The sequence below is a fragment of the Brachyhypopomus gauderio genome, chromosome 8 (assembly GCF_052324685.1).
Source record: "Brachyhypopomus gauderio isolate BG-103 chromosome 8, BGAUD_0.2, whole genome shotgun sequence".
Classification (NCBI taxonomy): domain Eukaryota; kingdom Metazoa; phylum Chordata; class Actinopteri; order Gymnotiformes; family Hypopomidae; genus Brachyhypopomus; species Brachyhypopomus gauderio.
In genome coordinates, this window is record NC_135218.1 from 20814885 (window position 1) to 20837451 (window position 22567).

General features: G+C 42.2%; 1 protein-coding gene and 1 long non-coding RNA gene across 2 annotated transcripts; one reads left to right on the top strand and one right to left on the bottom strand.

Moving 5' to 3' along the window:
• The first annotated feature begins 6822 nt into the window (after positions 1–6822).
• Positions 6823–7678, top strand: LOC143521105 (uncharacterized). Its single transcript, XR_013132649.1, has 3 exons — positions 6823–6860; positions 7067–7201; positions 7607–7678. It is a non-coding gene; the product is annotated as an uncharacterized LOC143521105 (long non-coding RNA).
• A 2959-nt stretch (positions 7679–10637) lies between these two features.
• Positions 10638–21505, bottom strand: nfil3-5 (nuclear factor, interleukin 3 regulated, member 5). Its single transcript, XM_077015337.1, has 2 exons — positions 20201–21505; positions 10638–14782 (listed from the first exon to the last, which is right to left on the bottom strand). Exon 2 carries the CDS (start codon positions 14367–14369, stop codon positions 12597–12599), a length of 1773 nt encoding a protein of 590 aa, XP_076871452.1. The 5' UTR covers positions 14370–14782; positions 20201–21505; the 3' UTR covers positions 10638–12596.
• Positions 21506–22567: the final 1062 nt, after the last annotated feature.

Consider the following 22567-nt stretch of genomic DNA (forward strand, 5'->3'; position numbering starts at 1 on the left):
ATGTTAGTAATTCAGAGGTCTATCTAGCAGTATATCTGTGAAGTATTATGTTGAGTTTCTACAATATTTGCAAGAATGTGGGTAAATATTTCTACACTAGGGAGGAGTGTCCCCTGCACTGAACGTTAAATGCACTGAACACACACACCACCTTACCTCACTCACCACCTCCACCTGCTGACCCAAGTCTAAAATTGGTGTGTGATGGTTGACAACACAACATGCTGAGCAGGTGTTTTTCAGCTGGACTAGAAGACACTGCTCAGACCTCCTGGCTGTCCAGTAAGGTTTCAGGCACCTTTATACAGCCATCAGTGGTAACATGTCCCCAGTGCTCAACAGGAAGTCTAACTCTGAGTGAGACGTAGGCAGACCAGTTTGGTTTCCAGTGCAGGGGAGGGTCAGCTTGTGGGGGTTGTTGATCTGATGGTGGGTCAAACTCTCTGTTTGTTCGGGTCATCAGGTTCACTGTGTGTGTGTGTGTGTGTGTGTGTGTGTGACTTGGCCAGGTGTGTGTGGTATCACTCACTGTGCAGCATCCATGTTTTCCCTTATTTGTGTCTTGCTAAAAATAAATATCTGCTGGCTGTTGTGTCATCTTCTAGTAAAAATCCCATCAGAAGAAATATTGCTCATTAATTCGACACATTTTATTTATGTGGCTAAGCCTTTACAACAAGCTTGTGTATGTGTGTGTGTGTGTGAGAGAGAGAGGGGAGGGGGGGGGGGGGGGGGGACATACCAAAAACAGCAAGCCCTTGGCTTCTTATGTTGCAATGAGCAGGCAGTGATTTCTGATGAACAGTTTGGACCTTTTTGCTAGTCAGTTTGATTGGTGTCAGCCACACAAGGTTTTGGACCCAGCCAGTGCGAACGCACAGCTCCGCCTCACAGGGGATGCACTGCAGCAGGGGGTGTGTCGTTACCACAGGGAGGCTCATGAGCTTCAAGTGCCACACATATAAACCAAACAGCAGTGAAGCGTCTGTGTGTGTGAAGTGTCTCTGAGTGGGGACAGTGTCTCTGAGCTGAGCTGTGGAGTCCAGCAGGCTCAGTGCAGGATTTATGGCAACGTGGTGGAGAGCAACAGCTGTTCAGGGAGTGGTCATACACACAAACACACACACAGGGTGATGCAGTAGCAATAGGCTGTTTTCTGGTGGCCTGGTTTCTGTGGTTCGCTTCAATGTCAACAAGTGCAAAACTTTGTTATTGGATATGTTTGAAAACTATTGCAATAAGCACCAAGTAATAAACATATGAAGACATACAGAACATGTGTGTGTGTTTGTGTGTGTGTGTGTGTGTGTGTGTGTGTGTGTGCACGCGCATGCTTGCCTTACAGTGCATCTCTACCACCTTTACTCCAGTCAGGCCATTACAGCACAGTCTGCAGGTCAAACACAGGTCTGTCCATCCACACACCTTAGTTGTTTTCTTTGCTATCCCTTCCCATGTTTTTAAAGACTGATCTTTGATTGACACACACCTGCCCATGTCTGTGTATCCATGTTTGTACATCTAAATTATTTACTCACACAAATACAAACACCAACCTAGAACATACAGATACACATTTACCCATCTGGGAAACATGCACATAAATCTCTTATTTATACACACACACACACACACACACACGTGTGCGCGCGCGTGGCTGACCCATATTTCAGCAGACCGGTTATGTAAGCGGAATAATGAGTGTAGAGGGGTCCAGAGCCGTGGTCCCTCCCCCTGGGTCATGCAGGCTGTGAGAGCCCCCCCTCAAACGCAGTTTGTTCCCGGCTGGAAATCCTGTTTAAATTATAGTAATCAGAGTCACAAGAGACACTTCTAAGGAAAATGAGTCTTATTAAATGTGCCAAAGTAGCGGACTTAAATCCTGCTCCCAGCCCTGCTACTGAACATGCTTAAACCCTGCAGCAGAATTCCAGCCCATCCTTGGCTTTGGAGGTCAGATGCTCTTGAAGCCATTAGGTGGACAGTTCAGCACAGCTGCGGCAGTAAAGCAGTAGCAAGCCAGTTCGACTCCAATGCTGGGGTTGTTGGTCATTGCTGAGATGATCGAAGGTGCTGGAGATCTGCGAATGGCTTCCAGATGCTCTGCTCTGCAAGTGGATAACTTTCACAGCAGCCCTTTCCTATAAAAATGCCTGTGTCTTCTTCAGTCGGGGGTTAATTAGGCTCTGGTCTGTGGAGTGGTTACCCTGGCTGACACGCCTCTGCTTCTTCACACTTGAATGCTGAGATCACTGCTATATGCTCTCACTTGCCTCCTGCTCCCTGCAGAGTGGAACTAATGATGCTCACCCCATTTCTTCATCCCTCTCTCTCTCTCTCTCTCTCTCTCTCTCTCTCTCCTCTCTCTACTCTCTCCTCCTATCTCCCTCCTCTCTTTCCTCTCTCCTCTCTCTCTCCTCTCTCCTCCTATCTCTCTCTTCTCTTTCCTCTCTCTCTCCTCTCTCCTCTCTCCTCCTATCTCCCTCCTCTCTTTCCTTTCTGTACTCTCTCCTCTCTTTCCTCTCTCCTCCTATCTCTCTCCTCTCTCTTCCCTCTCTTTCCTCTCTCTCTCCTCTCTCTCTCTTTTCTCTTTCCTCTCTCTCTCTCCTCTTCCCTCTCTTTCCCTTCACACTGATCTTTTATCCTGACCTGCTTGCTGATGTTTTCGCATATTTAGTGCAAAAAAAAAACAAAAAAAAGGGAAAGGAGACATCATGAAGAAAACAGTGGAAGTGCTCGTCCAGGGAGGGTGGAGCACTACAAAGGGTGGACCTGAAGGGCAGAGCAGTGGGGGCGGGGCCCTGGGGGTGTGGTCCTGGGGGTGTGGCCCTTGGGGCGGGGCACTGGGTAGGGCTGAAGACTGCAGCCGTGGCCAAATGTCACCTTGCTTTTGTTCTCATGCTGCCGTGGCAACCATTCCAACTCCGTTGCCAGGGAACGTGAGGTGGCATTAAAGATATGGTGTGACATTTGCTTTTAATTTGACTTTCAGATGTATAAATACACATTTACATTACACTGTCTAGTGTTTTTTACAGTTTTGCTGTTGTTCTGTGAATAACACAAATACATTTTAGCTCATAACCAAGCCATTTTATCTCTGTGGTTCAGTATATTCGATATCATAATGAAACCATCACTATGGGGTTAAGTTCAGGCTGTCAGTTTTAAACAGACGATAACATAAAGGTCAGAACCATGCACAGGCAACACAGCTCCGAAGAGGTGCCTGAACCAGGTGCCTCTTTGTTGGAACGCTCATCCACAAGGTCTGCGGCAGCAAGCTAGCGTGGTCTCCATCTAAGGTGCTGGCTGGTAGTGAAGAGATCCATCAGAGCCATTTTTGTTCTAATCTGCTGACTTGTAATGTGGGATGTTAGTGAGGGCGGTAATGAAGATCACCGGTATATAATTATCTAGGTAACAATGTTAAATATCCTCTGATGAAGACCTGCAGAGATGAACTGCTATAAGGTAGTCAACAAGTTTGTTAGCTATGAAACTTTTAAGATCAGTCACGTTTTTATGTCCGTGATTTCTTAGTCACTGCAACACTGCAAGTGTTTGGGTGAGATAAAATGTTATAAGTAAGATAATGCAAGGAATGTTTTATATGGGTGACATCCTGAAATGTGCTTAGAGAGATTGATTTAAAAATGCATCTCAGATTTTCTACTGTTGACATTTCCATGTAAATCCCCCACCGTGGATGGCAAAACTAGACTTGCCTATTTGTCTTGATATGCTTTACTGCCACCCCATTTTAGACTTGGATTTAGAACCATGTACTGACACATGATAAAAGAGAATGTTAAAAAATCTTTTACAGATTATGTTTATGTATTTAATTATTTTGGTCTTCTGGCAGGGTGGAACTATGTATAAATTGCCTTCATTTTGTGGTTTACCCATACAGATAAAACATTAAAGCTGACATGCTGCCTCTCATAGAGAGATTGATTTAAATATGGTCATGTGTTCCGTATTTAGCGTTCACCTCTGTGGCCTCTGTGTGTGTGTGTGTGTGTGTGTGTGTGTGTGTGTGTGTGTGTGTGTGTGTGCGTGTGTGTTTGGCCTCTCCCTGAGGTGTGTTTCTGGTGTTTTGACATGCATCCTGTAACTAGGCCACGGTTGCATCAGAGCGGAAGATTCCCAAGAACAGGGAGAGACGTCATGGCTGAGCGTGACTTTCGCTCTCCTCACATTACAGCTGATCCAATAAGAGGGAGATGGCTTAGAAAAGTGCCGTCCATTCTATCTGTCCCCTTTCAAGCCTGTAGGTGTGTGTGTGTGTTATAATTATACACCTACATTTTTGTAATTTAGGAGGCAGATTTTTGGAGAGGACAAGTCCTTCTGGCCAGGAATGAAAGCCATTTACCAAAGTAAGAAACAGCTTGTCCAGCCTAGACCCACTGGAGCAGAAATATGACTGGCTAGGACTCTGAGCTGAACCGGATACATGGACTATATAGTGTGACAGCATGGAAAGATGGGCTTCCCAGATAAAATGGGTTCCCTCTTGAATTTTGGTCTTTCCAAGGTTTCTTCCTTAATCTACCCAGCATGAAGGTTTTCCTTAATAATAATAGTAAATGCAAATAACATCACAGGCTTGTTCATTAGGGATCTGGACCTAGACATTTTTAAAGCTATAAAAAAAAGTGCTATATCAATAAATTGGACTACCACCCTTTGCTGGTGGTTCACATGGCACTAGCACAGTGTTTTAATTAGAATTCCCTGCCCAGTCTTATATTTTGTGATCCCCACCCTTTATTGTTTTCACTTGTGCCTCATTTCTCATGATCTACCTGTGTATATACACCACTTGTCTCATGTCATGATGTTTACTGGTTATAATGTCACTGTTTCCTGGCTTACTGAACCCGGACTGTTAAAATGAATGTGAATATAGAATTGCCCCTACTAAACATTGCTCATAAATGTATGTCTTGGTTTACTTCGCGGCTTTACTCTCATTTTAGTTGTCTCACTCCAGAATGTCTACCCAACAAGGACATGGTCATGGGTTCAGGATCTGAGCCGCCTTCAATCATCCAATATCATGTAAACTATTGCATCCACTTGCTACCTCAGCAGATGCTCCAGTTTTGTGGTTCCCTAGAACCACTTTCCAACTACATAGAACCTCCAGTCACTTCCAGAGTCCTAGCGGGCTCATGAACCCACCAGCTGCCTTTGCAGACTCGCCATCCATTGGCTGGTATTGGGATTTCCATGGCACTAGTTCCATGGCACATTGACATCTTGCTTTGCCCCATGACAGTTACAAAAACATTGATGTTTGCCCAAATAGTTGAAAATACAAGCATCAACTTGACTCAAGTCTTGTGTATATGTTTCAGCTTTTATGTTATGTTTCAGTTTTTTTTCTTCAGTGTTTTATGATTTTAAACAATGAATGCTAAAATATACCACAGTGGGCATTTGCTTAATAACATTAACATGTCCGTAAACACAGAAAATTTGACAAGAATTGTATGTTGAACATTGCAGCATGTGGATTGAATGGTTTATGATGGAAATAAAACTATTAACATTAATCCCTATAAAATACACAAAAAGCTACTAACTCTGTTTCTTTAAAATTATGATCTAGTCTTGTGTTGAGCTTGTGGTGAGGGTCAGCTAAATGTTATTTCTCAAAAGCTTTACAGCACAGTATATAAATAAGTTTATATAAAAGGAAGAAGATTAAAATCTTGATTATTGTTAAGATTGATTCAGGCCCCACCTTGGAAAATTAATTGGAGAATTTATTACATTTTAATAAAATCATTATTAATATATGTTAATTCAGTGTCAGCTCATAAAAGTTGCAGGTTTTGCATCATTCATCATCTACAAAAAATTTAAATACCAACTCAAAAACCACAAACTTTTTCAAGATGATTCTAATCTTAGCAAGAAACTTTGTTTCTCAAAATTCTTGAGAAAGAACAAATCGTTTATCAGATCTCTGAAAGTTCTCTGACACTGAAAGATGAATTTCATGTCCTAGGCATGCAAATTGAAGGGACTTTCGTCCAGTTGATGTTCAAATCTGAAGAAAGTTTGTGAACATAGTTTTCATGGCAATCGTGGAATTGTGACAATATAATGGCTTGATAAAGATCTCTGTTGTTCTGTGAATTGCAACACTTAGGATGTCTGGTAAAGGTGCAGAAAGTCAGATAGTCAAGGCAGGGATGATAAGATGGTCAGGGCAAGAATGATAAGCCTTCCCCACTGTGGGCTTAAGCACTATTTTATAACTGGTCTTCTTAGACACCACAGGGGCCCTGATTCCTGTGAGCTCAGGGATGGGGTTGAAAACTTTTAACTTAAGAAAAAACAATTGTGTAACGCTGCTCGCGCAGCAGAGCGGCGCGAGAGGACGGACACAATTGCTGAGAAGAGCGAGATTTATTCAGGGGAATACCATACTCATCGTCGCTAAGCCAGTCCGGGTTCATAATGAGAGGGCAGTCCGAAAAGCAAGCGTACACAGGTATGATAACGCAGGAGACGCAAACCAGACAGGGAGTAACAGAAAGCAGGAACAAACAGGCAACAAGCAAACAACACTAGAACTTAACACGAACAACCAAGAGAGAATCAAACATCCAAACATCCAAAACAACCGACAAGGGACACTCAGGGACTATATATACACAGAACTTTAAACCGGGAACAGGTGAGGGCAATGACACGGGGGCGTGGTAACAAACGAGGAATCACGGAGACAAACGAGCGGGGCGGGACAAACAGGCAAGGAACACAGACACAAGGGAACCCGGAGTGACAGCTAAGGGAGGGGGCGAGGCCATACGTGACAAATTGTAATTCAAAAAGAAGTAAGATATTCCACTACACTGATAAAAGTACATATACATGTGTAGATTCAGTATGACTATTGTACAACTACAGGTGGTTTAGGTGAATGATAGCCTGGGTAACAACCATTGTTTAATCTGCTAGTCCTGACCTAAATCCTGCAGTTCTGCCTGCCACACAGCAGCCTGTTAAGCAGACTGTATAAACGTTTGTTGGCTTTCCAAAGCCATATTGACTTGTAGATATCCTGAAAGTCCTGGTTGCATATGACGAGCTCAGCTGTCCTCATCTGAGCAGCTAGTGGAAGAGCTGCTGCACCATACAGTAATGCAGCTAGTCAGGATTCTACTCTACTTCTGAGGTACGCAACAGCAGTGCCCCTCCGTCACAGTTGGCCCTTGCCTCCTTCTGTCAGTCTTTCGTTTAATCCTTCCTCTGACTGTTTTGTTCCCTCCTGCTGGTTTCTTGTCCTGCCTCTTGTTAAGTTCTGTCACCTGTTCCTGGTTTGTGTGCTTGTTAATCCTGTGTATATAATCTGCGTTGGTCTTTTGTTTTGTTGGTTATTGTAAGTGCTGGCTCTGCGTTTCTGTATTTTTTTCATGTTGTTAAGATCCCTTTGGTGTTAGTTTAAGGTTCTAGCAATTTTGTTCACCGTTAATGTTAAACTTTAGGCCTGTTTCTATGCTTTGCCTCTAGTGCTGTTTTATGGTTCTGTTTGTCATCATGTCTAGCCCATGTTTAAGTCTTGATTTTGTTTCTGTGTCAGATTGCCGTTCTGTTACGACCCCAAACCGCCTTCATGACTGAGATACAGGATTTGCCCATAATAAATATCGCTTTTCTCAGTGAATGTGTCCGTCTCAATCTAGTTTGACCTGCAGAATGTTACACCCTCAGGTTCAGCTCCATTCATGTGTAGGGGAGTGGGTCCAGGCCTCTGCAGCTTCCTGTGGCCCACAAATATCTCCGTAGTTCTGTGGATATTGAGACAGACATTGCTGCCATTGCAGCAGTCTGACCTAATCTCTAATCTCTAATCTCTGTGGTTCCATCACATTTCCATCTGTGAGGAAGCCCAGAATGCCTCTGTCATCAGCAAACTGGGAAATGATGTTGGAGATATGCTTGGTGATGCAGTCATGTATGAACAGGTAGTACAGGAGAAGACTAATCACACGTCCCCAGTGAGCTCAGTGTCCGTGTGGAGAAGATGCTGTTGTTTTCTATTTTAAACGAGCACTGTGATCTGTGACATTCAACGAGTTAACATTTTGTTGGAATAGCTGAACGCTCTACATTACTACACTGAAGAAATGCTTATGTGAATTTTTAATATAAAGACGTTTCTTAGTGACTTTAATATTTGTGACCTGTACAAAACCTGTTTGGGGGAATTCTATTAAAACCCACAGACTCATTTGGCTATATCTGCATTCTGTCATTTCTCCTGCACATGAGCTTTTTGACCTTTTTTAATCATTGAGGTTTCATGTTTGTGAAGGAGAAATATGAGATATTTGCTCTGATTGTCTGATCATTACCCTGTTTGGTGCCACTATTCTGTATCCATCTCCTAAACTCAGTTTCTCTACTTTTTGCTCATGCTCTAAAAGGCTTTGTACCGTCAGTTCTAGGGCACCTTTCTGCAGCTGCTCCCTTAACCTGAACCATCAAGGATCCCTTAACCAAGCCCCAAAATGTCTTGCCACAAATGGGCTTGTAGTCATATTTAACTCAGCCTGGACTGTTTTCCTGTCTCTATTACTACACTAAAGTGCACCAGAAAGCCTGAAGTTAGACATTTGCTCAAGAGTGGCACTCTGATTTTAATGCAGCAATATAGTAGTAACACAATGGAAATGGAATAAGATACAAGTCTCCTATCAGATGCTGTAGACCAGAGCAAACTATTTCCTCAGAATGCCACAGTTCCAGGCTCCTGTTTAACTCAGTCAATGCAGTAATGAACCCTCTCAGCTGTCTTGAAACCACTACTGAACCTTCTATCAACTCATTATGCTTTTTATTGTCATTCCAGCGATATGCAAATATACACTGAAACATTTCTCCAGGATCATGGTGTAAAAAAGAAGACCACAAGTGTAAACAATAAATATGGAATACAGAACCAATAACCATGATAACATATAGAATAACAACCAACCAGTGCATGGCACAGAGAGAAGTGGGTGGGCAGATGTGCAAAGTATGTACCATACTGTGACAGAGGCAACAGCTGTCACGATACAGCCCCGGACCCCTCCCTTTGGGCGTGTGTTTATGTAGTCTCTGTCTAGTTATGTCCATATGTGTATTTCCGTGGGTGTGGGTTTGTGTGAGTGTGTTCGTCTCACCTGTGGCTCGTCTCGTCATCACTCAGGGCTCGTGTGGTTCTCCTCTTTAATGTGCGTTTACACAGTGTCCCGTGCTCGTCTTTGTCTGAGTGTACTCCTTACGTTGTTTAAGTGTTAATGTGCGCTGTCTGCGCTACATAGAGACTCTCAATAAATGTGTGTGTTTCACGGATTCGCCTCATCACTCAGCCTAACCCTTGCTGTTACAACAGCCAGTATACCAATCTAAGATCACATTATTTGTTAAATGGATTGTGACATTTGATAGAAAGTATTCAATCTTTGAACCAGTATTTCCCTGTAGTTTCCTGTTTTAAACAGGTAGACATTCAATCTCTATTTTAAAAGAAAACCTAGACCCCTTCAGATCTAATTGACCTTTAGGGCAGCATTTGGCAAAGTTGAGAGTATTATTTGAATAGTCTGGCATCCAGGGAGCTGTTTTATAGTGATTTGTGTTTTACATAAAAACAGAATGTTTTCAGTTAAGAATTGTAACTCTTCTTCTGAGGCTTTCATCTGTGGGGTACCTCAGGGGTCTATCTTTGGTCTTACTTTATTTTTAATGTACATGCTTTCTTACATATGTCTTCTAAAAATATTTCTTATTACTGTCACACAGATAACACAGAGTTGTGCATCCCACTGAAAACAATAGTCTGCAGCTCCTTGAAATTTCAACCTTGTCTCATTTGCAGCTAGTTTGTAATGTGGCAGGTACCAAGAAAATTGATAGCATCTCTCCACTGGTTATCAATTAAATATGGAATTGACTTTCAGGTTTTATTATTTTTGTGACGGGCAGGTGTGAGCAACAAAAAGGAAGCGATCACGCCAAGTCTCAGGGAAAAAGGGTGGTTTAATATAAAGTGTGCAAACCTAAAACCCGTGCAATAGATCCGAATTAAGGATATAATGACCAGCGGTCAACTGGTACAAAGACAAGACATATATAGACAGACAAACGACCATCAGGTGGGAACGGATCACGGGCTCCGCCCACCTGAGGGGCGTACACGACGTCACAAAACAACAACAACACAGCCGCTGTGGACAGAGGCGGCCGGTAGGGGGCCGCCTCACCGTGACAATTTTATTTTAAAGAATCCATAAGATATCCTTTTGCTTTTAGTCAATATCTCAGATGATGTTCATATGTAACTGGTGCTTAAATCTAATTTGAAAAGCTACTCATTTTCTCAGGTTTAGAGTTTCATTAAGGTGTTTAGCTTATAGTTATTTTGCTGTGCTGTCCTGTTGTGTTGACCATGGTATGTCCATGTTTATCTCATTCTTTATTATTTTACATTTTATAGTATTTTACCAATTTAATTGACTGTAAACCACCTTAGGTTAAAGTGTCTGTAAAGGTGCTCTATAAATAAAAATGACTTGACTAATAGATTAAGTAATGACAATAGAAAGTTCTTAAATTCAACAAAATTGTATTTATTTATTTTTTGTTTTTTTTTTTTGTTCCACATCTTAACATGATGAACACTTTGAGCATGATAGCAAGATCTCCCACCTCCTCTTGTATGTTTTCTTTTTCCTTTTCTTTCTTAAAACTTAGAACAAACACCACACAATCTATCTGGGTTCATCAGCAGAATATGGAGCAAACACCACACATTCGGTCTGGGGTCATCAGCAGAATATGGAACAAACAAGTACAACAATCACAATCACAATTAGATGAATGAACACTGGAAACAAAAATATATATAGAATGCAAATATCAAATAAGGTACAATAATTAGTTATAGAATGCAAAAATAAACTAGATAAAAACTTTACATTACTTAAAAGAGAACACTTTTACATTTATACACAATGTCCAGTGGCAGGCACCTGTTTTGCAAACACAGATAGAAAATCTGATGTTTTAGTGCAGGAGCAACATGTGGGTTACTCAACATAATAAAACACCACCCAGTCACATAACAAGATCAAACACTACCTGATTAGTCAACATGATAAAACACCACCTCAGTGGGTGGAGATTGGTGCTGGTTTTCTTGCTGTTCAGCTTCTGGAAGGTTAACAAAAGCGCTGTTCACTTCGTAGTGTAATGCAGCATTTTGTAGTGTTTAATTTACACAGCATTTGCTGGATGAACATGAATTAAGCTACAATGCATAATCTGAATAGAAATACATTAACACTCAAATACTATATAACTGTGACCAATTTTTTTAAAATGAGGTAGTGCATGGAGCATCTCTGAAACCACAGGAGGGAAAACCGCCTTTAAATGCTAATGAAATATTGTACAGTTTTTACATTATGCTAATTTAAAGCTACGTCTCTGGTGAAACATCTGTGATAAAAAAAGACTCTAATCAGGCAGGTAAAGGTGCTTTACGGATAATTTGGTCACAGTCCCCTCAACAGCAGGTGTGTCTTTGTCAGACTGTAATTTTATCTAAGAGTGAAAGTGGAGAGATAAAGAGGTTTATTTTCTCATGTTGCCTCTCAGTGGTTTAAAACCTAAAGATGGACAAATTCAGTTTGGTTTTTAAAGGTATCAAATAATAATAATAATAATAATTTTTATTTGTATAGCACCTTTCATACATACATGCAACTCAAAGTGCTTTACAGAATAAATAAAAAAAAACATTAAAAGGAAGCAAAGAAAAAAACATTAAAAGAAATTTAAGAAGTGACAAATGACAAATTATTAAAATAATACTCAAACTAATGTAATATAGTAAATAAGATGGCAAAACTATTAAAATAATTAGAACAGACATAAAATGTAACTAAATAAAATAAGGTAATAAAGTAAATACACCAATATCAGAAAAAAAACAATGTTGACCTCAGTATTAGATTAGACACAGAGAAATAATGTTTTCATTCCAATTTCATTCCCCTACCACATAATCTGTTTTAGTTTTTCAAGGTTTTTTTCATAAAATATATTTAAATATGATTTAATTATATCACAGTATTTTACAGTCTAAATTCTTGAGAAACACAAAGGTCAAAGGACTATGGAGAACAGTGAAACAGATAAAAAAAACTTTCAGGTTTTGCATCTTTGGTTCTTGAAATAAACAGGGGAAAGTCTAAAAAGGCTCAAATGCATGACACAGGCCCTTCCTCACACTCACAATGTACCACTAAAGTGGGTTTGTTCCGTGTGCCCATCATTTAACTTAAAAAAGAAAAATAACTCCACTATCTCCTTTAATTTTTTTCTTAGTTGTTGTGTCAATATAAGTGCTTGAGTGAGGACAATAAAAAATGTACACGGGTTGGAAAAACCCCAAAACTGACTAAATGCCAATCAAAGAATTTCTTTCATGCAATCATTTTATGATGTAATTTTAGTACTTCTGTTATGTGGAACAGACAGTTAAAGGTGTTATCAGCTCACTTCCAGGACAGTTCCTCTCAGTCACATTTCTTGTTTCTGCGGTTCCGGGCTCCTGTCACTTTCTTTCCACTGTCCCTCCTGCTCTCTGTGTTCTCTTTGCATGGGGACAACTGTGGACTTTGTTCACCTCCTGCCTCCACCTCTTCCTCTCCATTTCGACAGCTGTTGCCCTGCTGCTGGTGGACTTGTGTGAGGGCCAGATAGGGGTGTTGAGGAAGTGCTGAATTGAGCAAAGAGCCTGCACTGCCAGTGGTGGTAGAGCTGGTTCCATCCTGGGAGCCACCATTGGACAGTGCCTTGTATTTCAACCTAAGCTTGTGGGGCAACGCTGTGGTTTTTACTTCTGCTGGGTTGTCACCATTTTGGCAAGTCCTGCTGATGGTGACGGTTGCATTATAGTTGCTGGTTTCTGAGGAGCAGGATGATGGGGACTCATCATCAGTGGAGGCCTCTTTGTCAGAGCTTCGAGGATCTCCATCACTGGAGGAGGTGTCCTTGCTGGAAGAGCAGTGCTCTTGGTAGAACCTCTCAGCTCTTGAATCACCCTCATAAGTTAACAAGGGTGGCTCTTTGTCCATGGGGCTGAGGTAGGAATTCTGATGCTGGTAAAGGTGACACTTGTCAGTCTCACTGAGGTGGTCTGGGGAGTAGGAATTTGAACCACAGTCTTTAGAGGGATGCTGAGGACTGCAGTGCGACTGATTGTGCTGTGAGACAAACTGCTGGATGTCTGTGGCATCCACCTTTCCTTTACCATATTCATAACTTGGTGAATCCAAAGACCTCCTTGCTAGTTGCTGAGCAACCTCTGATAGAGTCTCTAAACCATCCGCTCTTGCTGGCAGACTAAATGGTGCTTGGGTCATGTGAGTGACTTGTACCTTCTGCTGTGGGGGTAGTCCTGTCTGCTGATCCATGCTGTTAAGTCTCTGGGTCTCGAGAGGATATGTGCTGCTGCCTGAACGGTATAGGATGACACTCCTCTGGATTGTGGCAGGTTGGCTAGGGGGGTTGGTGCCAGACTTCTGCTGCTCTGTCGCTTGTAGTTGGTGGGTCTGCAGTTGGGAAAATCCACAGTGACCACTAAACATGCCATTCAGAACACTTGTCTCAAGTCTGTTAATGTCCATAGCTGAACTCTCTTGCTTGATGTTGTATGGAATTGGCTCAGGACTGTCCCGAGAAGAACCATCAGACATGTCAGACAAGGACCCGTGAGGGGAGTACTTGGGTAACGGTGTGTGCCGTTCACTCCGACTTGACTGTTCTGTCTCTGAGGAGTCGGAATTCATCATAATCTGGGAGGCACTGGAGTATCCACTGCTTGAGAAGTAGGTGTTCCCAGAGGCGGCTCCCCCATTGGCCGTGTTATTGCCAGCAGCCTCTATTCCTCCATTGATCTGCTGTGTTTTCTCCATGTATGAGGCCGTGGTTATGAGGCCGAATCTCAGCTTCAGCTGCAAGAGCTCGGTCTTCAGCCGAACATTCTCCTCGTTCAGAGCTATCACCCTGTTCTCCAGGACCATGTCGTTCAGTCTTCGCTTCTCCCTTGAACGCTTCGCCGCTTCGTTGTTCTTGCGACGTTTCTCCCAGTAGGACGCATCTTTCTTTTCTTCTGAAATGAACTCTCGCTTGCGTCGACAGTTCATGCTGGGCTTTGGTTTAATAAGTCTGCCTTGTCGAGAAGAATTGCTGATCTCAGACGCTGGTAAACTTTCTGTGAAATTTGAAAATGTGTCTGTTTCCATGTCGGCTTTGGGCTTTTGGGTGGAAAGGTTCTGACTTTCCATTGTGCTCTTGCAGAGTCCAGTCTGTGTGACTGGGACTCAGCTGACATTGAAAATTAAACGAGGATAAAAGTGACGTGAACACCTAAACAATGTGCTTAAGTGTGAGAATCCAAATATCTGTGATGTTCCCACAAACCTCAAGGAGGATTTTGTTGATCTTTGTCTAATTTTTGCTTTCTGTTCATACACACTGTCTAAACCTTCAAGTGACTGGATTAGCCAGGTACATAACGAAGAGTTGGATTTCAGTTAAAATCTCCCTCATCGGACAAGGAAATGTTTACAATTGGTCTACCAGTAGTTTTGAGTGGTGGCCTTTGTATTCTGATGAGTATCTTCTAAAGGCTTAATCGATGAAGATCTGGTTGATTGGTGTGTCTGTCCACTGTCCACTGTATCTCCACCGACTAAATCTGTAACACAAGATAAGGATTTCTTTATTGTTGTGTCTGCAAATTGGAATTAGAACATCATGACCATTGTTGGGATTATTTCATAGCAGACATGCTATCAGTCTCAGATTTTCATATTCACATTAGTGACTTGAACAATCTTTTTTTTTTTCCTGTGCTTAGGTTTTTTCTAAATTTTGGCAAACTAACTTTGTGTCAGTCGGAAGAGCTTTTGAGAAATGTGGGTCAGAGAAGTGACTGAACACAGTGCCATGTAATGTTTCTGCGAAGCTCTGCTGTAAGCTGCTTCTTGTGTAAGACAGTGCACTGTCACATAACCACATCAGCCTATCATCCTGCCAGGACTGCACACTGGAGCAGATGGAGAGAGAGACAGAGTGATAGTTGCTGGCTCACCTCACCTGACCTGTCAAGCACACTTTCTCAAATTTCCATCTCCTCTGGTTTTCTGTAATGTATTCTCTACCAGATCAATTGGTTTATTCTTGTTGTTATTTTTGTTTGTGCTGGATGTACCACAAACCCAGAAAAATGTCATTCACACTGCTGCTGGAATGTTACATTTCCGTTGCCCTTCAGAAGCATGTAGGCCATGTAAGCCTATATAAGACATAGCACGTAGTTATGCATTACAACATACAGTCAAATACAAGTAAAACTACTCTGTAGGAATCCCAGAGCTGGTGAAAGGGTTCAAACTAAGAACCCCAATCCCAGCAAATGTGTGCTTCAGTACGAAGTTTAACTTCTGACTTAACTCCAAGGATAACAAAGCTATTTCAATGTTTCACCAGATTGTTTGCTCTTAAACACCGTTTTCAAAGTTGTGTGCCCTCTATGATAATAAAAGGACACTGTTTAAAATCATATTAGAGCTGTGTACACAAAAAATTATGAAAGATGATTCATTTTGGCTTTCTCTGGTGGTTCGCCATGTTTCTGGGTCTCGGTGTGGGTTTCATAAAAATGACGAGCCAGTTACAGCTATACAGCTTGGTTCTCTGCATAGGAAAGTGCTTTTATAACAAAAGGACATGAAAAAGACAGTTTAGAAGAGCAGCACCCTGCTCCCAAAGCTACTTCAGCATCTTTGTGCTTTATATCTGTCACCCATAATGAGTGCTTGTTTCACTGGTGAGTTTCACTGGTTTGTTTTTGGTTCACAAAGAAGCCAAAGTAAAGCTTGAGATTATGTCAGCGCACGACAAATTTTGTTAGACTCACGCCTCTTAGCACCAGGATTGGGTAGACAGCATGTGTGTCCCACTGACCTAGAAACAGTAAGCACTGTAAGCACCACTCTAAGTACTTAGCTCGGTACCGGCACTATGCTGTAAAATAGGTCAGTGGGACAGGGAGGGGGCGCCAGTGAGCGAGATGGGGGGAATTATAGTGCAGCCTAAAAATAGCAACACAGTGTGAGGGAGGAGCTCCAGATTCCAACTGGCAGACAAGAGTGGAATTTACCAGCACTGCAGTGACACGCAGGCAAAATAAAAATAAAAAAAAACGCTCACATCAGCATTAACAATATGAGCACTAACAATATCAGCATTTACACTTCGAGCTGAAACCAGAGATCACCAGACTTACACTGCCCAGAACACAGACGGCAGTTTACAGATTAAATGTTCTGAGTCTTGGAAGTCTGGGCTCCCAGAATAATCAGGGAAGGGCTGACGTCAACCAGTGCTGTAACGGCAGAGTGACCACGGTGACCCCCACACACTCATGCACACGCACTCATGCACCAGTGCCATGGAGGCATCGTTCGGTGGGAGTTCATGTGCCTATCCAGAACAGGACCGGTTCTAATTCCACAATGTCTCCTAACATAAAACAACATTTATACTGTTTCCCAAATTAATTACACCTGGTGATCTATTAGGTCTTCATATTGAGTCCTTGCAACCTTGAGGATTGGGTCCTGCAAATCCTGATTCCTGCCTTTACCTAGGACAATGTAGTGGCCAATCCACTAAACTTGATCACAAGACCATGTGCCGGGTTTGGATTACAGAGACAGGATTTAGTATTAGATCTATTAGTTATTATATAGCAAAGCTGATTATACACACAGAATGAGTAGCATGATCTTATGGAACACAGGCCCCCTCATAGCCACTAGAGTTAATGTTAGAGTTAATGTTTACGTTTACCTGTTGTCCTCCATCTTTCATACTCTCCTACGCCTATTCTGGGAATAGCCCTCCTTCTACCATCCCTCATTCTACCGTCCCTCCTTCTACCGTCCCTACTTCTACTGTCCCTCATTCTACTGTCCCTCCTTCTACCGTCCCTCCTTCTACTGTCCCTCCTTCTACTGTCCCTACTTCTACCGTCCCTCCTTCTACCGTCCCTACTTCTACCGTCCCTCATTCTACTGTCCCTACTTCTACCGTCCCTCATTCTACTGTCCCTACTTCTACCGTCCCTCCTTCTACCGTCCCTACTTCTACCGTCCCTCATTCTACTGTCCCTACTTCTACCGTCCCTCCTTCTACCGTCCCTACTTCTACCGTCCCTCCTTCTACCGTCCCTCCTTCTAACGTCCCTCCTTCTACCGTCCCTCCTTCTACCGTCCCTACTTCTACTGTCCCTCCTTCTACCGTCCCTACTTCTACCGTCCCTCCTTCTACCGTCCCTCCTTCTACCGTCCCTCATTCTACCGTCCCTACTTCTACTGTCCCTCATTCTACTGTCCCTACTTCTACCGTCCCTCATTCTACTGTCCCTACTTCTACCGTCCCTCATTCTACCGTCCCTACTTCTATCGTCCCTACTTCTACCGTCCCTCCTTCTACCGTCCCTACTTCTACTGTCCCTACTTCTACCGTCCCTACTTCTACTGTCCCTACTTCTACTGTCCTTAAACACTTAAAAGCAGTCTCTGTGTGCCTGTGTTTTGTTTGTTTTCATACATCTATACATTTAAGTCATTATGTAGAAAATACAAGAAAAAACATGTGTATTCTACAATGTCAAAATAGTTCTAAAAAGCTAAAAAAAAAAACTTTTTCAAATAAAAAACATTTCCTTTTTGATACTGAGAGTAGGGTTAGATTTTCTTATTCTTTTCTTATTTAGATATTCTTCGTTATATTACATAGTTATACTATATGTATATATGTACGTTCGAGATAATGGTAATTGATTATATTTAATTGTTTTCACGGAAATGTGTGAGTTGCCAGCAGGCCACATAAAACATGGAATCAGAGCACGTTCAAAAAGTAAATGAACCCCAGCTGCATTGGTAAAGTCAATTAGGTAAAAGACACCTTCACATCTCCACCACCATGCTTCACTGATGAGAGAAGGTTCTTCTTTTTATATGCAGTGTTGACTTCTCTGTTAACATGGTGCCTGTGATTGTGGTAAACCAATTCAATTGTGGACTCATGTGTCCAGAGATTAGACTTCCAGAAAGCCTATGGTTTGTCCAAGTGCTCTCTGGCAAAGTTTAAATGTTCTTTCTTGAGAGCAGAGGCTTCCTTCTAGTAATTCTCCCATGAATGCCATGTCTATTGATTTCTCACCTGATTGTAGGCACATGTACATTTATTCCAGATGCAGCCAGAGAGGTCTGCAGCTCTCTGGAGGTGATGTGTAGGTTGACCTTTACTTGAGTTTTTATGGTGCATCTTGGTGTACGCTTTGATGGCCTTCCACTTCTGGGCACAGCTGCAGTAATGCTGAGTGCCGTCCATTTGTAAGTGGATGGATGGAGCTGGAATCTTTTGAAGATGGTCTTGTAGCTCTCCCCAGACTGATTGTCACCACCTTCTTCCTGGTCTCCTCGAATGTCTCCTTTCCTTCGACATTGTTGATCTGTGTGCCTTATGCCTTGGTTTGGTTGGTTTCCTCTCCCTGTTAATCAGTGTGGCTCTTTTCACATGGATGTCTCATTTGATTGGTCTGCTTAATTGATTAATTGAACATTCACATGTGTTTCACCTGAGTCTTTTACCTAATTGACTTTACCATTAACTTTAATGCAGCTGTGGTTCATTTACTTTTACACATGCTCTGATTCTATGTTTCATGTAGCCTGCTGGAAAATCATGTTTCCCTCAAAACAAGTAAATGGAATTGATGAACATAAACCTGACATTTCAAAAATCAAACCTAGTAAATAATAATAGTAATAATATTAAATAAATATATAATGGTCAAATAAAATAGTACAACGACAGAATGTTGTCACACACCCATACACACACACACTCACACACACACACATATATATATATATATATATATATATATATATATATATATATATATATATATATATATATATGAGGCTGACCATATGATAGGACTCGGCAACATAGCTTACTGCTAACAGCACGTGGGCACGAGGCATTGGGTCCTAACGGAGCAATAGCATACTCTGTTCTGGTGATGTCATGCAGACTACACCTCAGAGATGCTGCACATGCAGGTGTTGAGTGGGGTGGGGAGTGGTGATTGGCTTATTGATGACGCAATGCTTACGCTGTGTATAAAAATAAGTATGCAATAAATATCTCTGCAGGTTATGACCCAGCCTGCATGAATATTTATGATTTGCGTTCAGGGTTTCGATATTTGTAACATACGCATGCTGTGGGAAGAGTCCGGTAGTTCTTTACTAAGTACAGAACAAACTACTGCAGAGTATTACACGCAGTCCACCTGTGAAAACAGTAGATATATTTACTGTTTGCTGCAAACTTAATGCTGTAAAGCTATTGGGCGTTTATTAAATGCTTACTGCCTTCAATGTGCATGTCATTGTCTTTGTTATATAAAAAGCCCCGACTAATACGTGAACTGGGGGGGGGGGGGGGGGGGGGGGGGGGTCAGAAAAAATAGCTCCCTATCTATGGATTTGTTTGGTTGTGCTGTAATTACATAGATTTCGTCATAATATAGTCCAGATTTGAGTCATTTTGCCCACAACCGTCCCATTAATTCTCCGCAACGCAAGACGGGTGCCCGCTTGAAACAAGGGGGAGACATGGTGAGACATGGGGGAGACATGGGGGAGACATGGGGGAAACCGTCTCGCCGTGACATTGAACATGCAGCAAGATGCCCCAGCGGAACAATGTGTCTGTCAGGCGGCTCTTCTACAACGACAGCACTTCCTAATTTATGATAGCAGGCTGCGCTGCTGTATCAATCACATTAATCAGCTTCGTTTTCAAACTGCCAATCACTGAGAATTATTGAGAAATCGTTATAAATTAAACGTCAAAAGCCAAACTACTCAGTATCTGCATGAACCCTAGCGTGGCTGTTACCATGCTGAAAAAACGTACGGCGCTTAACACGGATTTTTGTACTCTGTAAGGTGTGGCAACCAAAATTTAACGGCTTTACACAAGACACGTTACGCTACAAATAGACCTATTCACAGAGTGGTCTTACCGAAATGGAGAAGACTTGCTCCGTTTACCGAGAAAAAACCGCTTTGAGGATAAAGAGGGTTTCTTCCCGTTTCAGAAAGTGACGTCTTATGTCCTCCTTTATCTTCTCTTTTGCCTTTAGACAAGTCTGTCAGACTTTTTAGGTAAATATGTCCCACATGGTGGTGAGTATCTTAGCACAGGCTACTGTCTCTGTAGACTATGTCCTTGAATGTGGCGCTATTTGCCGTGAATCCCTCCCAGCTCGTGTCCTCATGTCGGATGCCTTGCTCCAGTTCGAAACACACACACACACACACACACACACACACACACACACACACACACACACACACACACACACACACACACACAGTCTTCCAATGTGTGTTAGTAGGTCAGCGGTTGCATAACAGAAAGCTTTGGGTGCCTAGTCACGTTTTTGTTCTCTTAGCGCGCATTCTACTACCCCCTCCTCCCTAAAAATATATTTTAAAAAGACGAGGGGAACGAGCTTCAAAATGTCCGTCTTCAATTAACATTTGTCGGGACGTTTAGGAGTATAGATACAAGATGTCAAGTTGACCGGTAGCCCGAGAAGTTACTGAACCTTTTGTGCTAGTACATAGGAGGAAGTCTTTTTGGTTACCTAATAGTTGCAGAATTACATCACCAAGAGCTTTTTTTGTTAGTGAAATGCAGCCTATTATACTGCATATGTATTAAAATGGTGAACGTGTTTTTGAAAAAAGTTTAAGCTTCACCAATCAGACAGGTGATCAACTTTGTGTGGAGTTCTAGGGAAATGGCTGCCTTTTGGAAACAAAATATATTCTGAACTAAGTTTATTTTGGCCCAAATCCAGGACAGACTGTTACATCATAATCTCGGTTTACGCAGCTCGGGTGAAATGCACGGCAGCACACAAAAATGAGAATGAAAAGAAAAGAAAAATAGTGTAAAGACATTGGTGCTGTCCATCCCACAACTGCTTTAACTCAGACACGACCAAGAAAGGACAGGAGCGCGCGTGTATCACGTCTCTCAGATTTGCTCGCGCGCACGCGCGCGCATGTAGAACATTCTAAATGTAGAATATGTTCTTTAGGTCTATTTTGGTGTCTTCATATGACTGCAAGTAATGAAGTAATGATTAAGTACTGTGATAATATGACCTGCTTAGTGTTGTGTGTTGTTACGTCTTCACCCACTATACTGCTTTAGTCTAAAAAAAAACATTTAACCTACTCCTTTGATATGTTTTAGGATCACTGGCAGTCACAGAGTGGCCTAGTGTAGTCTGTTACCTCACCGTGTGATGGAGGACGTGGTTATGGCCCCGTCAGACCCACCCACACCCCCACGCGCCACCCCTCCTCCTGATGTTGGTCTAGACACGTCAGACTGTAGATCATTGGTTTTGAACTTGGCTGCCCCTCCCCCCTTCACCGTTCACCCCATTTGCTCCCGGCTGCGTCTTTTACGGTTCCCTAGGCAACCGTTATGCTGTTTTGCCTAGCAACTGTTCCCCCTTTTCAAATAGAATGGGATTGGTAAAAGGTTTGTGGTGGGGGCCACCATGCCCAAAGTGAGTCCAGTCTGTGATTATGAAGCAGGAAGCAGTGGTGGTATGCTCTATAGAGCTGCTATTGTCTGCTCACCATCCCCCTCCCCCTCTCCCCTACACACACCTCCCACCCAAACATACCACACCCCAAGGGTGGATGTGGGGAGGGGTTCTTAAATATTTGTGTTTCTTCACTCAGATGTGATCCAATTAAGCTGTCTATTTGTGTATTTGTTTTAGCTCAGTGTTCAAGCACTTTAGATTTGCAATGCAACAATGACAGAGAACATGAGGTATAGGTTATATATATATATATATATATATATATATATATATATATATATATATATATATATATATATATATATATATATATATATATATATCATACCTCGTGCTCTCACAGTATATATAGTCCCCTTACATCATAACCTGATTTATTTTTGTGTCTGAGTCTGAATGCAGGCTTTTTGCATCTCAGGAACATTGCCCTCTGCTGGCCAGGGTCAGTTTGACCAAATTTTACTCCGAATGGCTATCAGACCATCCCGCTAGGTTGCTCTGTGCATGGGTGTCAGTGGATTTTTAAGTAAATCAAGAGATATTTATATTAAATTTTGGTAAAAAGTTATAAATTTTCATTTTTGCATAAAGTTTTTGTTTGGGCAGTCATGGTTCTGTTGTAGGGAACTGGTCTTGTGACCGGAGGGTCATGGGTTTGATTCCCAGGCCTGAGGCCATGACTGAGGTGCCCTTGAGCAAGGCACCTAACCCCAACTGCTCCCTGGGCGCTGGGTTAGGGCTGCCCACCGCTCTGGGCAT

Coding starts and splice junctions, on each gene's coding strand:
- nfil3-5 (XM_077015337.1), bottom strand. CDS start 14,369: ATGGAAAGTCAGAACCTTTCCACCCAAAAGCCCAAAGCCGACATGGAA.